The sequence below is a fragment of the Panthera uncia genome, chromosome F2, assembly GCF_023721935.1.
Source record: "Panthera uncia isolate 11264 chromosome F2, Puncia_PCG_1.0, whole genome shotgun sequence".
Lineage (NCBI taxonomy): Eukaryota > Metazoa > Chordata > Mammalia > Carnivora > Felidae > Panthera > Panthera uncia.
This window is the reverse complement of record NC_064812.1, coordinates 42,020,303-42,036,058: the sequence shown is the minus strand read 5'-3', so window position 1 is coordinate 42,036,058 and position 15,756 is coordinate 42,020,303. Positions and strand designations below refer to the sequence as shown.

At 45.6% G+C, this 15,756-nt stretch overlaps 1 protein-coding gene across 1 annotated transcript; it reads right to left on the bottom strand.

Moving 5' to 3' along the window:
• Positions 1-2,952: 2,952 nt before the first annotated feature.
• GEM (GTP binding protein overexpressed in skeletal muscle) lies at positions 2,953-15,448 on the bottom strand. Its single transcript, XM_049633144.1, has 5 exons — positions 15,314-15,448; positions 13,623-13,962; positions 7,175-7,251; positions 6,187-6,391; positions 2,953-4,736 (listed from the first exon to the last, which is right to left on the bottom strand). Exons 2-5 carry the CDS (start codon positions 13,951-13,953, stop codon positions 4,459-4,461), a joined length of 891 nt encoding a protein of 296 aa, XP_049489101.1. The 5' UTR covers positions 13,954-13,962; positions 15,314-15,448; the 3' UTR covers positions 2,953-4,458.
• Positions 15,449-15,756: the final 308 nt, after the last annotated feature.

Genomic DNA, 15,756 nt, shown 5'->3' with positions numbered 1-15,756 from the left:
CCCTTCCTTCCCTTTGCAGCTCCTGGTGGGTCCGGATGTTCCTTGGCATTCATTGGTTTACAGCTGTATCACTCCAGTCTCTGCCCCCATCTTCACAAGGCCTTTCTCCCTTGTGTGTCTCTTCTGTGTCCAGATCTCTTTCTATCTCTCCCTCCTTTGTCTTATGAAGATACCACTCATCAGGTTTAGGATCCACCCTAACTCCAGAGTGATTTCATCTTGAGATCCTTAGCTAATTACATCTGGAAGGACCTACTTCCAAATAAGGTCACATTTTGAGGTGCATATGAATTTGGAGAGAACACAATTCAACCCAATACACCCAGCAAGTGAGAATTTAAAACTACTTCTGACTCCAAGCTTCAGACACTTCACTTAACCATCTAGAATGTTCCTCGCCACATTGAATTTCTCTCATTTTTCTAAACAGAATTTTGTCTCTTCTGCCTCTCTGCCCTTGCTCAAGCTATATACTGTTTTCTTTACATAAACCAACCTCTCCCTTTTTCTTTTCTTCAGCCCATCTCACTTGTGGAAATCTTCAATAGTCTTCATGATCAAGCTCAATGCCACTTCCTCCAGGAAGACATTCATGATTGCACCAACCAACCAAGGAATTCTCTCCCCCACCCAAGCTCCAACTGCCTTACTTCACTTGTCTCTGCTGGCCCATCTTATCTTCTCCATCATTCTAGGTTTTTGTGCCATTGTCCTCATTCACCACCGTGCCCACATCCCACCAATATGTCACAGCTCTATCACAAGCTTCTTAAAGGCACAACTACTTTCTCACACTGTCTTCTCCACAGCCCCTTGCACAACAGGAGCTCCTTACAAATAGCTCACATTCATCAAGTGAACTCATAATCATCTCTCTCTCCCTGTATTGAATAGTTCATGTGTTAGTGAGCAAAAATGCAGGATGCTTACAAAACAAATTTCCCCAACATTCCCACTTCCCCAAAATGGAATTTTTAAAAATAGCCCAATTTACTTTTCCACATCGAATCCAATCATTTTACTGATAATTTTTGTCCTTCGTTTGAATTTTGTCTAACAGCAGTAAATCCAGCCCTTTCCAGGTATCATCCTGGTTTTTTTCAGTTTCTTCCTATCTCCAACGCCAACTTCCCTGGCTTCTTAGGACAGGCAAATATACTATTCTCAGGGGCTGTGAGGGCCAGGACAATGTCTCCGTCCTTGTATCCCCAGCACCTAGCAGTGCCCGGGTGCCCAACAACGTCTGAAGGATGACGGGAACGAAGGTGTAAATGCTGCCTTAGAATAGAAGTCCTCAGAGTCCTCTAGGGCTGATCACTTTTGCAGGCCTAACACCATCCTCACTGCAACCCTGTGAAGTAGGTGTCATGGTGGGGGGGAGGGGTGTCATGTGTGGGGAGTGCAGTGGTTCCTGGGGATGAAAAGAGCTGTGTCTATAGGAAACAGTTTGGGACACCAAAAGAAGCAAATGACTCTGAGTCACATCTGGCCTCCACTCCTAGTTCAGATATTGAACATCTGAACAAACGGGGACAGGTCACTTATCCCTCTGAACTTGTTTGCTGTAAAACGGCCTTTCAACCTCATGGGGCCACAGGGAAGAACTATTCAAGAAGAAACACTATAGGGGTGTCGGGGTGGCTCAGTTAAACATCCATCTCTTGATCTCAGCTCAGGTCTTGATCACATGGTCGTGAGTTCAAGTCCCACATTGGGCTGTGCACTGGGCATGAAACCTACATCAAAAGAAGAGGAAGTAGGAGAAGGAGAAGAAGAAACAACATTATAAAAGCCCAATATAGGGGCGCCTGGGTGGCTCAGTCGGTTAAGTGGCCGACTTCAGCTCAGGTCACAATCTCGTGGTTCGTGAGTTCGAGACCTGCGTTGGGCTCTGTGCTGACAGCTCAGAGCCTGGAGCTGCTTCGGATTCTGTGTCTCCCTCTCTCTCTGACCCTCGCCCACTTGCGCACTCTCTCTCAAAAATAAATAAACATTAAAAAAAAAGCCCAATATAAACAAAACACCATATTGAGGAGTATAGGGCTAAAAAAGGAAAAGAAGTAGTGGTCCCTGATTTTAAGGAGTTTCCATTCTGTTTGGGGGAAGGTAGACGTATAAAACTGATTTATGCAGAATGGAAGGTGTATGACAATGAAGACTGACATCTCTCGAGCTCTTCGTGGTATGGCAGATTAAAAGATGTTCATCTCAAACCTTATAAGGTAGGTATTAGTTAGCAACCCCATCTTACAGATGGGAAAAGTGATGGTTGCAAATGTTTCGCCTTTACTCCAAAGACACGCTGACGTTAAATGGCATTGATATTAAAAGGCCTGGGAAACCAGAATCTTCTCTCTTATCACCTCCGTGTACTGCTTCCTTGAGCATTTCAAAGAGGCAAAGCACACAGAGATGGGAACGTTTGTGCTCAATTTGGAAAAAGGAGAACGGGCCAGCAGCACTGAATTATAAGGCTGTTGCTTTCGGCAATATTGAGGTCCCATGATTGTTGCTATTAGTGTGTGCCTGATTGCAAACTCAGAAACACAGGGAGTGGGAGTAAAAGAGGGTGCATGTAGGGGGCCAGAGATGTGAAAGGGGGACACCAGATGGTTCCATTCCAGCCAGGGGTCACACACCACCACTGGGCAGATGCCACGTAGGAAGGTCAAACCATATTAATGACACAGAGGAGAATTTGGTTAAAGCCTTGCCTAGCTGGATCCAGGCTGAAAATCACCGGTTTCCTTTTTTTTTTTTTTTTGGACCCATAATCCTTTATAATTTCCTCTAATGCTTTAGTCTAGCTTAGGACCATGAGCCTTCAGGGAGCAAGGGCACATCTGTTCTGTCAGGAATTTGCCAAAGTAAAAGATCAATCTGGCTTTTACTAGAACTTAACATCTAGAGGAACCCAAATACTTCGCAACTGTATTAGCCAAAACTAACTTTGCATCATTATGAATCATGACTCCAAAGGAGAGGTGTCAAGGATACTCTGAAACAAATAACAACTGGGCTATCACCAAAGAAAAGAAGAAATAAAATAACAGGCATGTTTCTTTAGAGAGTGCTTGCCCTAAATGCTATATGGAAAGAATCATAATTGTATTATTTGGGGAGGAAAAACATTTAAGAATGCCTTTTTTGGGGATGCCTGGGTGGCTCAGTTGGTTGGGCGTCCAACTTCAGCTCAGGTCATGATCTCACGGTTCGCGAGTTCGATCCCCGTGTTGGGCTCTGTGCTGACAGCTCAGAGCCTGGAGCCTGATTCTGTGTCTCCCTCTCTCTCTGTTCCTCCCCGGCTTGCTCTCTCTCTCTCAAAAATAAAAAAAGATTAAAAAAAACTTTAAAGAATGTCTTTTTTTCCCAAAGATTTTATTTCTTTTATTATAAGACACATAGGTAAAAACTTGCATATTCTGAAAAAGGTAGAAAATGGTAATAAAATGGACATTTTTCCTATTAAGAAATATGCTCATAAATATGCTTTATCAAATGTTAAAATGGTTATTATTTTGCAAAATAACAATAAATAGAGCAGAGCTGTGGCATACAATGGTCAACCCAAAGTACTGGAAGTATTTATGTTTTGTGTTTTATAAAAATTCAGACCTTTGATCATATTTCAAAATTTGGCATTTTGCACTCCAGGTTATCAATAATTCAAATTTTTAAAATATTTTCATGATGGCCCCATGACTTTAAAAACAATGAAACATAAAAGGTGGTTTGACCGAGTAGAATTTGATTAAAATAATTTTCCCCTAAACAAAAAATTACAAGACACAGAAGCAAAGACATGACTTTTTGATCCCATAAGTAGTATCTGTATCAGTTCCCAATTCTACAAATTTCTGGATCCCCGACTGTGGGCGCTGAACAAAAATTGTTCACTAAGCTTTAGCTTCCAGCAAGGTGCACCATTTCATTTCACAGCTTGATGGAGCCATGATGGTCATGATTATGATGAGCCCGGTTCTATAATTCTAGCTCCATGAATACAAGGTACAGAGAAAGAAGTTCTCCCTCCTTTGAATAAATCCCTTGAAGGCTTTTCTACATTTGTGTATGACCTAATGGCCTCAAATTCATGTATCAGAACACTGGGTGAAATTTTAATGATGAAAAGTTCTCGTTCTGAGCATTCTTTTGTAGGCTTCAATTCTCTACTATCCAAAGGAGAGAGGAACACAAGTGAACACCAAACATGTCCTCTAATGAGTCTTGGGTGTTCAAGCAGCCAGGTCAGGCTTTTTCCTGTAAATAAATACTGATTTTACAAAGATCTTTCATTTCCCATGCATTATGTTGCCCTTAAGGCTAACACATTAATTCCCAGCTACAATGGGGGAAGCCATATGTAGTAATACTTAAGGATCCAATCTAATATAGATTATCAGTCCCAATGGTGTTCGATGACGTCCATCAGGGGGACATCTGGGCGACTCTGGGTGCCTAGAGCACAGAGAGGTCATGGCAGGATTTGGACTTGAGCTTGAAGGCCATATTCTTGTTGTTTTTGGCCACGATCTTGCCCCAGAAGCGCCTGGCTTTCCTGGGGATGCTCTCCCTCCTTTTCTGGTAGGCCAGCCGCCGCTCATTCTTCTCCTTGCTGTCCCGCCGAAGGCGGACCTGCCGCACAATGCCCTCAAACAGCTCCTTCACATTGTGCTGGACAGCTGCGGAGGTCTCAATGAACTTGCAGTCGAACACCACAGCACACGCTCTCCCTTCTGGAAAGAAAAGGAGGGGAGAAGAAAGTCAGAGGAGCTACACAAGACACAGCCAAGCTGATGATTCTTGACCTCAAGCTGTCTCCAGGTAACTCTAGGTCAGTCACACATGTGATGGATATAGGAGGCCACTCCCAGAGCACAGAAAGAGGCAGAGTCACAGGAAGCAGGAGAGATGGACTTTAGATCTGGCCATCATAAATTCACTATGCAAAAGTCCAATTTCGTCAAATACGGTAACATTAATTATAACAATAAAAACCACAGCCTTAATTTATTGTACTTACTATGTGCCAGGAACTGAGTTAAATACTTTTTTATAAACATTTTTTTAATGTTCAAAACAATCTTGAAAAATACACTATCCCTTTCAGATGGATGAAGGAACTGAGGTGGGGGGGTGGTCTTTTAAAAACATGAAGGCATTCACATAGCCTGTAAGTGGCAGGGGTAAAGCCAAGCCTGCTTCTTCCTCAAGTTCAGATTCTTAACTCTTTCTCCTAACTGAGTTTCCTGAATTGGAAAAGAATCCTACTATCTGACTTTCCTCTCTTAGAAAACAATTTTAAAACTCTGATGAGGTACCTTGAAAAACTTTTTGATGATTTCACACATGTACAATACAGTGACAGCAAACTATACAAACAGGCTTTCTGGAGCAGCCTCAATGTCAAATGTTCCACCGTGTTCAACGGCCATGTATCCAAGTTTTGGTTAGGGAAAAAAAAAAAAAGATTACTATAGACAGTCCTTTCCTAAGAGTAAGACATTCCCAAACTAGTTGTATACCTTAAGTCTTCATCAGGTTTCTTTCCTCCTGAATGAGGCCCAGCAATGCAGTATTTTATTTTTTACCATGGTACCAGGAACCAAATCTATAGTAGGCCAAAAAAATCTCAAAGGCCCCAAAAGCAAATAGGCAGTATCTCTGAACTAGGCATGAAAAAGTATATGTGACACCATCAGGCTGATGCCTTAACTGAAATTTAGGAAGCAAAAGGCAGGGGACAGGAAGGAGTTTCTAGGGTCTCCAGGAACCAGAGGCAGCCAGAGTAGAATCCTTATTCTCATTGAAACTCTTGGAGTTTTCATCTTTCTTGCATAAAGAGACTACTTTTATTTCCCTGAACTCTTGAGAGCTCCCAGGAGAATAGAAAAGGACAAGGAATAAGGGCTGGGGAGTGCCAGTAAATCCCTGAGCACGATCTTTTCCCTAAAGGAATTGCAGGAAGGGGAAAGTGGAATCCTGCAAGTCGACCAGATGGATCAGGGAGCAACAACCAGCACAGAAACAATCTGCTGGGAATGCGGGAATCTTAGACACAAAACTCCAGGGAGCATTTTAATGAGTCCCTGGTTCCGGCTTCATGAAGGAAGAAAAGAGCACCTATCTGAAGGAAACCAGGTGACCCAGAGACGGTTTCTATGACACTGGCACCGCTCCCCTTACCTGATACAGACACTTCCCGGCACCGCACCAGGTCACTTTTGTTGCCGACCAAAATTATAGGAACGTCCTCTGTCTGCCGAGCCCGGCGGAGCTGGATTCGCAGCTCAGATGCCTTCTCAAAGCTGGCTCGGTCCGTGATGGAGTAGACAATCAAGTAGGCATCCCCGACCTGCATGCAGTGATCTTGGAGCCATTCATTCTCTCCCTGGTAAAAGGAGAACGTCCCTGAGCTCAGGCTGGTCTGGTACATGAAGCATCGGGGGAAACAGTACATGTATCCTATGTACCCTTGCTGATATGAGGAAGAAAGGAAACGTATTCCAGCTCCCCACATGCATGCCTCCCATGCCTGTACTATGTCTGGTGGCTATAAGCTAGCCCATCGGGTATTTCTGCCAAAAAGTTTTTACTGTCCAATTCCTCCTACAGCTTGAGTTGATAAATTATACAATGACTCTGCCAAACCACATTTCCAATTTTTATCCAATCTACCAAAAATGAGCCTTTTCTGACTTCCAAAAACTCCCTTTTGCCTTTCCCAAGTGATGAAATTTAGAGTCCTTCTGTGAGAACAGGAGACTTCTCAGTAAACAGAAGGTCTAGCAAATATCCTCAGGAGCCCAAAATCTTTAAAAAGCACATGTTGAAGACTAGTATTAAGATTGTCAATTCCACATAATCTGGTTTTATATATAGCTTTAAATTATCATCCATATTTGGCACTTGCCCTAAAGCGGATATATGTTTTTGTATTTTTTTTTAATTGAACTGAGGGCAAATCACTGTCACTTGCTTAATATTCAGAGCTCATTTGCGAATGACCTGTTCCTTAGAACAGCCTCTTACTTCAGAAAAAGAAAGCTTTTAATCAAGAAAATGAGCCCACCTCACCTAGAACACTAAAAAGGACAAGGTCACCCTTGCATCAGACAGCCTGTTGGAAGGCAAGCCTTGACAGAACTTACAGAGAGCTGTGAGCTCTGCATACCTTGTTTTCCCACATGTCCAGGAGTATAATTGTTGCACTTTCCCCGTCAACAATCAGGGTTCGTTCGTATGTGTCTTCTAGAAAAGCAAGAACAGTGACACTGGAGTCAGGAAATTAGGCAACGCTTTTCCGTAAGCATCACGTAGAAAATTACACTAGAAAATTAGCTTACTAAATATGCAATCAGTTATGCAAATATATAGATATTCACAAAGGCAAATTACTACTTTTTAATCACCTTTAACAACATTTTACGTATATTCTTCCACTACCTCCTAAGCAGAACCCCTATGTCTTCTGCATGTGTCACCAAAAACCACTTGAAATGAAAAGCTTTTGTTTTCATCATTCCTGGACCTTTTATATAGAAACACCATTTATAAGGATAAACCCACTGAGAGCTTTTGACTCTGATTCATTGGATGATGCCATGAGAGAACACTAACTGCCCAGTGGAACTCTAAGCCTCATTCATAAGCCTTACATGGAAATCCACTGTACCTTTCAGTAGGGTGCTTAACTGGCAATTTCAGGAGCTCTAAGCTCAGAGACATTTTTCCTGTTTTGAAACATGCAAGAAAAAAATCTTGCGACCCTGTTTTGGCTGAAGTTCTCTTCCTTTAAAAAAAACATTCAGCTCCCTAGGAATAAACAGGCTTATTCTTCCATCTCAAGTCAGCAGGACAGCCTCCAGGCCTCCTTGGTAATGGAAACTCTCCTCCCTACACTTGAGCCCAGACTGAGTGTAGGTGAAGGGTGAGCAGTACCATGCGCCAGAGCAGCTCCAGCCCAGAGAAACCAGTTGGCGGGGGCGAGGTGGGGAGGCAAGGGGGAGAGTTGGCTGAGTTAACTGGGATTTTGCAAGAGGGATTCCCATCAACTCCATGCACATGAGCCCATCCCCACTCTGTTTCCACAACGAGGTTTCCTGTTTCGAGTTTCATCATTTGAGAATTATTATTTTTGTAATGATTTTTTTTCTTTACCATTTTTCTTGCTGCTCCTTTTGCCTGAAACCTGTTCCCTGGGATATCCAACAGGCGTGTGCCCTCACCTCTTTCCAGGGGAAGTGTTCCCTCACCAGCTACTTAAAATTGCAACGCATCTCCCCTACCAGTATTGCTTACTCCTTTCCATTTTCATTTTTCTTCGTCGTACTTGTAAGTACCCCACATGCAATCCACTTAACCTATTTTATTCACCTATCTTATTCTTTTCTGTCCCTCTCGGCCCCCGAATATTAAGGCAGAGATCTGCTGCTATGTCCCCCGGAACCCAGCGCAGTGCTTAGCATACTGCAGGTGGGCAACCAACACTTATCGAATGAATGAATGAATGATAACTATAGCACTGGGGATATAAACACAAGCAAACCTGAATTAGAATCTGAATGCCATCTCTTATTAACTATGTGGCTCTGGACCATTTACTGAAGTGCTCTGGGCCTCAGTTTCTTCATCTGTGAAATGGGACTGATAACAGTATTCATGCTTTGGGGCAATTACATAGGCTAGGCATGGGCACAGGGTAGAAATGCAATAAATATTAGCTGTTGTCATCACTCACTCTGATGGAGGAAGCCAGTTCTTGCCATAGTTGGTGTTTCCTACCATAGGTAAATCCTAGCTTAAAAACACTACATTGGGGAAACCAAGGCATCTCTTGTTTTATAATAACAAGGGATTTATAAAAAGCAATGCTCCCAGTTTAAATGTTTCTTCATCTAGGAAATGGAATCAGCAGAGGCAAAGGAAGGAAAACGTGGACAAATGAAAAGGCTCTTTCTGTCAATTTCCGTGCCTCCATAAGGTGTCATTCTAATCAATGGTAATGGTGTCCCACTGGGGGATTAAGTCTGTTATCCCCATCCTGTCTGCCATCCACAATGTGCAGCATGAATGGGATCACAGTGGGACGCACAATCTGGATTTCTGCAGAGTAGGGTCTCCTGACTCAACAGGCAAATTTTACAACCAAATGGAAATGATCAGAGCCTGAGCAGCACAAAAGGGGGGTTGGCTGACTGCCCCTTACTACCTCGGAGTTTTTCCTTTTTCTCTAAAAGCCTTCCCTGTTCTCAAAAAATCCAAAACAGCACTTTCTCTGCCCTCAGCCCACCACTCATCATCCAGAAGCAGGTACAAGGGACTGAGACCCCAGCAGTTCAAGTAGAAACCTACTACATTCCAATAGCTAGGGGGGAAAAGCAAACTCACGCTTCCCCTTGGTTTAAGAGATGTCTGAACATTAGCCTAGAGAAAATGGGGATTATACCTTAAAAAGTAGACGCCTAACTGCTTTGACATTCTGGAAGATTCCTGGACTTAGCCCTGCCTGAAAATCATTACGCTGCAAATCCTAAAACAATATATCTCCGCCCTGCTTCACCGCATATGCCCCACACCTAGTTTATTTTTATTTGCCAGTGGGATGGGGGGGGGGAGGAACACACACACACACACACACACACACACACACACACGCACAAGTGGGGAGGGGGGGAGGGAGAGAGAGAGAGAGAGACAGAGAATCTTAAGTAGGCTAAGAGCCCAATGCAGGTCTCAATCTCACAACTCTGAGATCCTGACCTGAGCCAAAATCATGAGTAGGATGCTTAACCAACTGAGCCACCCAGGAGCCCCCACACCCAGATTTATATACAGCCTCTGACTACTCCCCCCCACTCCCCACAGATTCTTCAGACACACAAAGTATCCTGCTTCACGGCCCTCTGCTAACCAGGAGAGGGCCTGCCTGCAACCAAAGTTCTAGTTTCTCTTCCTCCCCTTTGTCACTCACCTTTTAGCTTTCTCAAGAGCTAATCAGGTGAGGAGAGGAGAAATAAAAGAACATGAAATTCTAGAAAAGTCCTTTGAAATTTGCCCTGGTTAAGGTGTGTGGAGAAAGGGTCGAGGCCTACAGGCTTATAGAGCTTTTCAGTATTGTGGGTCTGGAGAAGCCCTCACTTCTCCAGTGCTCTCAGTAAAAGCTGGGGGTGAACACGCACACTCTGGAATGAGAGAGATCATCCTGAGGGATGGGATGGATGTCACCTGGTTGGGTGACAGGAGCTATTCTCCCTGGACTAGTACACCTTAATGTGTCTTTAACTTAACCCTCACGGTGCTCAGAGACCCTTCTGTCCAAGATTGGCTCGCATGCTGTGTGGAAGCTGCACAGGAGTTCTCTCCCACACTAGAACGGGCTCCTGCAGCCTCTCAAAGGCTGGGAGGCTCCAACATCCCTCTCCCCCAAACTCTCAACTGCTTCCAGCTTCCATAGCCCAGGAAGGGAAGCCCACTCTAGGAACACCGTCCTCTCCTCTTGTGGCACGTTTCCTCTGCACGTCTCACGGGGCCCTAGCCAAGAGGGGCCAGAGTGGATGGGGACTACAAGCAACAAAAGTGCCAGTTTGAGAAGATAAATCCAGGCACAGGAAATGGTAGATTCAGAATCAGCTCTAACACTCATTCCGTACGTCTTATGTGCCAGGCACTATGCTACATGCTTATATGCTACCTCTGTCAATCCTCCAGTGCCCTATGAGGTAGGCATCATCTCTATCTCCCTAGTGAGGAGTTTGGGGGGGGTCAGCACCTTGTGCAGGAGCACTCAGCTACATCGTGTCAAAGCTGGGCTCCAAACCCACATCACCAGACTGAAGTCCAGTGCTCTTCCCATACTTCCTGTGTGCACGTGCCGTACCTTCTCACCGACTCAGGGCTTCCAAATCCTAGTCATCCTTAGGATCCAGCTCAGAGGCCACCTCTTCTATGAATCCTTTACTGACTTCCACAGTCAGAAGTAATCTTTTCTCCTCTCAATTCCTACAGCACGGTCCCTCTACCTCTTCAAGCCACTCATCACATCCTATCTTGATTTAGTTGGTGCACATCTGATCTCTATTGCACATACTGGAAGCATCTTTAGGGGGGAGCCCTAGGACTCCTGGCACGCCCCCGCAGTGTCTCACCAAGTTCCATGGTGTATGTTCAGTAACTACTTAGGAATGAATATTGCATGAATGAATGGATGAATAAATGAACGAATGGCATTAAATGTATACAGAGAGTCATAAGATTATTGCAATAGAGCTGTAACAACATCCATCTTTATTAGGAGAGATACTGATGAGAGTATTGTGTAGAGGTTTTTTGATGGTTAATGCTGAAAAAAGAACAATGTGAGGGCATGACTTGGAAAACCTTCTTCCAAGTTTCCAGCTGTAGTGATTCCAACAGCTGCCTATGGATAAGAGATGTAATCCTAGACAGTATAAATTAAGTTACTCAAATAGGACACATTAAATAGGTTGGGTCACCTGAGGAGTTTCTTGCCAAAGATTCTATTCAAGGAGGTAAGGAAAGGATTCTCCCTCTCCTTTCCCCCCATTAAGCAAAATGAGTTTTCCCAAATATAGAAGCATGCCTTCCCAAATTCCAGTTATGAGTCGGTCTTCCGGCACCATATGCCTATAGGGGTACCACCCTCCGGATAAGTACCTCTCCACTCTAACTGACAAGCATTTTTGAAAGCCTGCCACCCAGCTCTTTTAAGACCTCCCTCGAAAAACAAACAAAACTCCTGGTTGATCTCTTCCTTATGTCAATCTCCCCAAACACTTTATTGTTAACTTCATAAGGTATTCACTAATTTTACCCTGCTCTGAATTATAGCCACTGACACTTCACCCCTTCCTAAAAGGGTATATACTACCACTGGGTACCCCAGAGCCTAGCCCAGAGCCAGGCACGTGCCTGACACTAGGAGTATGTAGATGCTACGTCCACGGGCTTCAGGGTACAATGAATGCACACATCTAGGTCTGACTCATGGCCATACCGTGGACTAGCTTTATCACTCTGGGAAAGTTACTTGATGTCATAAGCCTCCATTTCTTCACCTGTAAAATAGGGATATTAATACCAATTGGTTCAGTTTTTGCATTATCAGAAAAAACTTATGAGAAGTACTTAGCATAGTGCCTGGCACATCGCAGGTACCCTGTCAATGGCACTATAAGAGTAACACCGAACTAAGATTATAAAATCCTGAGTTCTCATTCCAGCTACCCCACTGATTCTAGGTAAGCCACGTGGTATTCTGTAGACTCAGTTTACTCATATGAGTACAGGAATTTTGTGAGTACCAAAATAAAAGGGATCAAATATAAGATGCCCAACAAAGCACCTCTCCCATTGCAAATGTGCTTTCTAGACAGTGGTTCCTCTCTCCCTTTCTCCCATACCGACAGTCAACCACCAGCCCTTACTGAGAAAGAGAAAAACCAGCCTTCTAAGACTGAGGTCACTATTTCTCCTTGACTCTCATTTAGCTATAGTCCCTGAGACTTCCAGAAGTGAGGAGAGAAATCAATGTCCTATCAATGAGTCATCATGTATAGTCCAGTTCAGGAGCTGCCTCGTAAGCAGTGAACTCCCGCACACTGGAGATGATCAAGATGAAACATTTAGCCAAAATGGGCTCACAGTAGTAGTGGGGAAGGAGCGGCATTCCAGTGCCTCAAGCGGAGGGCAGAACTGACTCCTCACTAAGGCATCTTCCTACCCTGGGGGTCTGTGATTCAGCTGTGAGTTGCAACTGAGAGCACAGACACATCGTGCCACTTGGGCAAGCACTAGAAGGTTCTTCCTTCATTTCTATAGCTGCAAATAAGGACATCCAGCTCCCCTTGTCAGGTATGCTACGAGGGAAGCTGTGGCTGAGAAACACTGTATGAATACCACTGACAGTTGGGATCCTCATACTACTTCCCAGAATGCAGCGCTATGCTTTACGTGTATTCGAGGAACACATGCATTTTTGCGACTATGTCACCTCAAATCAGTTTTGGAAATAGGCAGGTCTTGAATATTTTCAATGAGATTATACACGGAAAATCGTCTTGAAAACATATGTATCACACACACAAACATATGTATCACCATTGTTATACTCAAAAAAAATTTTTTTTGACATTGTACTATTTTAAACTATTTTACAACCTTGAAAGACTCTAATAACGGTAGAAACTGATGAATCCATCCTAATACTTTTTCAAATCGGGTTGGTATTAGGTATAATCGTGGGAAAAAGCTATGTCTGCACTGAGCTCTTGAAAAATCCAGGTCAGCGCTGGCAAAAACCAGAGGTGGGATCCTGACCCTCTGACTCTGCCCTCTTTAACCACTCTACCCCCAGTCCCTGTGGAGCTGGAATCTAAGAAATCCCCTTTCTGGCCCAGGTTCCATCTGGAACAGGATGAATCTTCATTCTCTTGTCCTGAGGACCCATGCCAGCAGGCTGTTCTGGGGACTCAGCTTGCCCAGCCAGTGCCAGGAATGCATAATCACCACTCCCAACTCTGCAGATAAATGGCGCACCCACTCGCTCTTTCCGACTGGACCACCGCTAACGGAAAGACGCCCACTGGGGTCGGGCCACCTACCTCCCAGCACCTCGCAGTCGCTGTCCATGCTGTCATGCACACCTGCAAAGATGTTGGCCAGAGTGGACTTGCCCACCCCCTGCTCCCCTATGAGCACCACCCGGTAGTAGGTGTTCCCCGACTCGGAGGAGATGACTGAGTCTGTGGAGTCGGAAGACCAGCTCCGGCGGCAGTGGTCCTCCGGGGCAGCAGAGTGACGGCTGCGCTGGCCATACTGGTGGGGCTCCTTCTGAACCATCAGATGCCTGCCGTCCGCTGGGATGCTCCAGCGCTGCTGCTGTGGCTGCATGGCCACGGTGCCCTGGCGCATGGTGACATTGTTCAGAGTCATCGCTGGGTCCTGGAGAGCAAAGCAGCCAAGATGTAAGCATCATAAGCAGGAGCGAGAGCTCGGGGGCTCAACCACACAGTCAGGCATCAGTGATATTTGATCAGATGGGGTGAGACCCGGTAACCCTGACATGAGGAACCCCAAGGAAACAGTCCCCAAACCCAAGAGGCTTTCAACTGGACACACACACATGCATACACTTCGTAACAGGCTCCTCAGGAGGACTGTCATTTGCAAAAAGAAAAAAGTACCGTCAACATCACCCACTGCCCTCGGGCTTCCTCCATCCTCAAGGAAGCCTTGGGACCCCTCACTCAGCACTGACACAGAGGCAGCCAGAAGAAACTAACAGCCTTCAGAGATGGCTGGAAAAGCAACAAGTTAATGGAGCTGGGGACCAGCTGGCCAGGTTAGCTGCTCTTGTCTAAACATGGCTCTTAATTGCACCAGCGTCCAGCGGGCTTTTGTGCCTGGGTGGGAAACACGTGGCAATGACATCACTCCTCTGGCTGGACTGGACATGCACTTATTGGAACTTCCATGTTTAGTAAAGTCGCCCTGATGCTCTCCAGCTGCTTGAATAAGCTATTATTTGGGGGCAAAAAAAAAAAAAAAAAAAAAAAGAATTTTCTGTTTGAGGTTTATGCCTCAGCTCTGCCCTCTTGCCCACAGACATCATGTGTAAAAAAACCCAGCCCCAAGCCCTGTTGTTCTCGCAGGTTAAGGACCTACTCACGTTCCGACCTATCCCATTTGCAAAGAAAATGCTTCCCTCTTCTGAAACCACATTCACTCCAAGAGTTTTAAAATTCAACCCAGATTTCCACCTTCTTGAAGAAAATCAGAAGGCCAAGGACTCTCCCAAAATGACATTCAACAACTCTGCCACAACTTTCCCTTTGCAAGACTCCCTCCCCTTGCACGAAGGTCTGTTCCCGAAGGCTACTTGAGATAAAGTAGAAGCCGTCTCATTTTCATCAGCAAGATCATTCGTGAGAGCCGGCCACTAACGGGGAGCACCAGCCGGTTTTTCGATCTTACAAGCACAGCCTCAGTTGGCTGACTTGCATTCAAACAACAAAAGCATGACGTATCAGTCAGGGCTGCCCTCTGACCACACAGTCTGTAGGAGGAGGTCACGCTCCTACCGAGCCGAACTAAGGAACCTGCTAACGACAAATAGCATCTTCAGCACCTTAAACTCTGCCCCTGACCGGAAAACCACGGCGCAGACCGCAAGTTTCAGGGGCTCTTCTCTCAAGTTAGAAAGTTCTGCGGGCTGGGAACGCCCACCTCGTGTCCGCCCGCCCCCCGCCCCGCCCGGCTTCAGGAGGACCCCCGCCCCAAACCGCCCGCTTACTCGGCTCGGCAGCGTGGGCGCCCGCGGGTCCGCGTGTGCTGCGTGGGTGCGCGCTGCGATCCCGGGCCGCCGAGCGCGGGGTGCTCGCGCCGTGCCCGCCGTCCGTGCCGCCGCCCGCAGCCGCCGCGGCCCCGCCGTTTATAGCGCGCCGGCCGGTCCGCGCCGGGGCTTTTCCGTGACGTCAGCGCCCCCGCTGGGAGGGGGCGGCTCTGCAGCAAACTCCGACTTGCAGCCACTTCACCGAACCGGTTACTCGCAGTCATGTGACCCCCTTCTCCCCTTTTAAAAAATAACAACAGTTCCATCCCGGGCTCCTTTTATTTTGTTGTATTTTATTTTTACGAGGCGGACACAAGAAGATGGAAAGATACGCTAAGTGCCACTTAATCACGCTTCCCACGATGGCGAGCTGTCGGGACACAGGATGGAGAAGGAGGCAGGTT

Coding starts and splice junctions, on each gene's coding strand:
- GEM (XM_049633144.1), bottom strand. CDS start 13,953: ATGACTCTGAACAATGTCACCATGCGCCAGGGCACCGTGGCCATGCAG. Junction 6,392..7,174: donor TGGACATGTGGGAAAACAAG/GTATGCAGAGCT, acceptor TCCTTTTACCAG/GGAGAGAATGAATGGCTCCA. Junction 4,737..6,186: donor CCGGGAAGTGTCTGTATCAG/GTAAGGGGAGCG, acceptor TTTTCTTTCCAG/AAGGGAGAGCGTGTGCTGTG.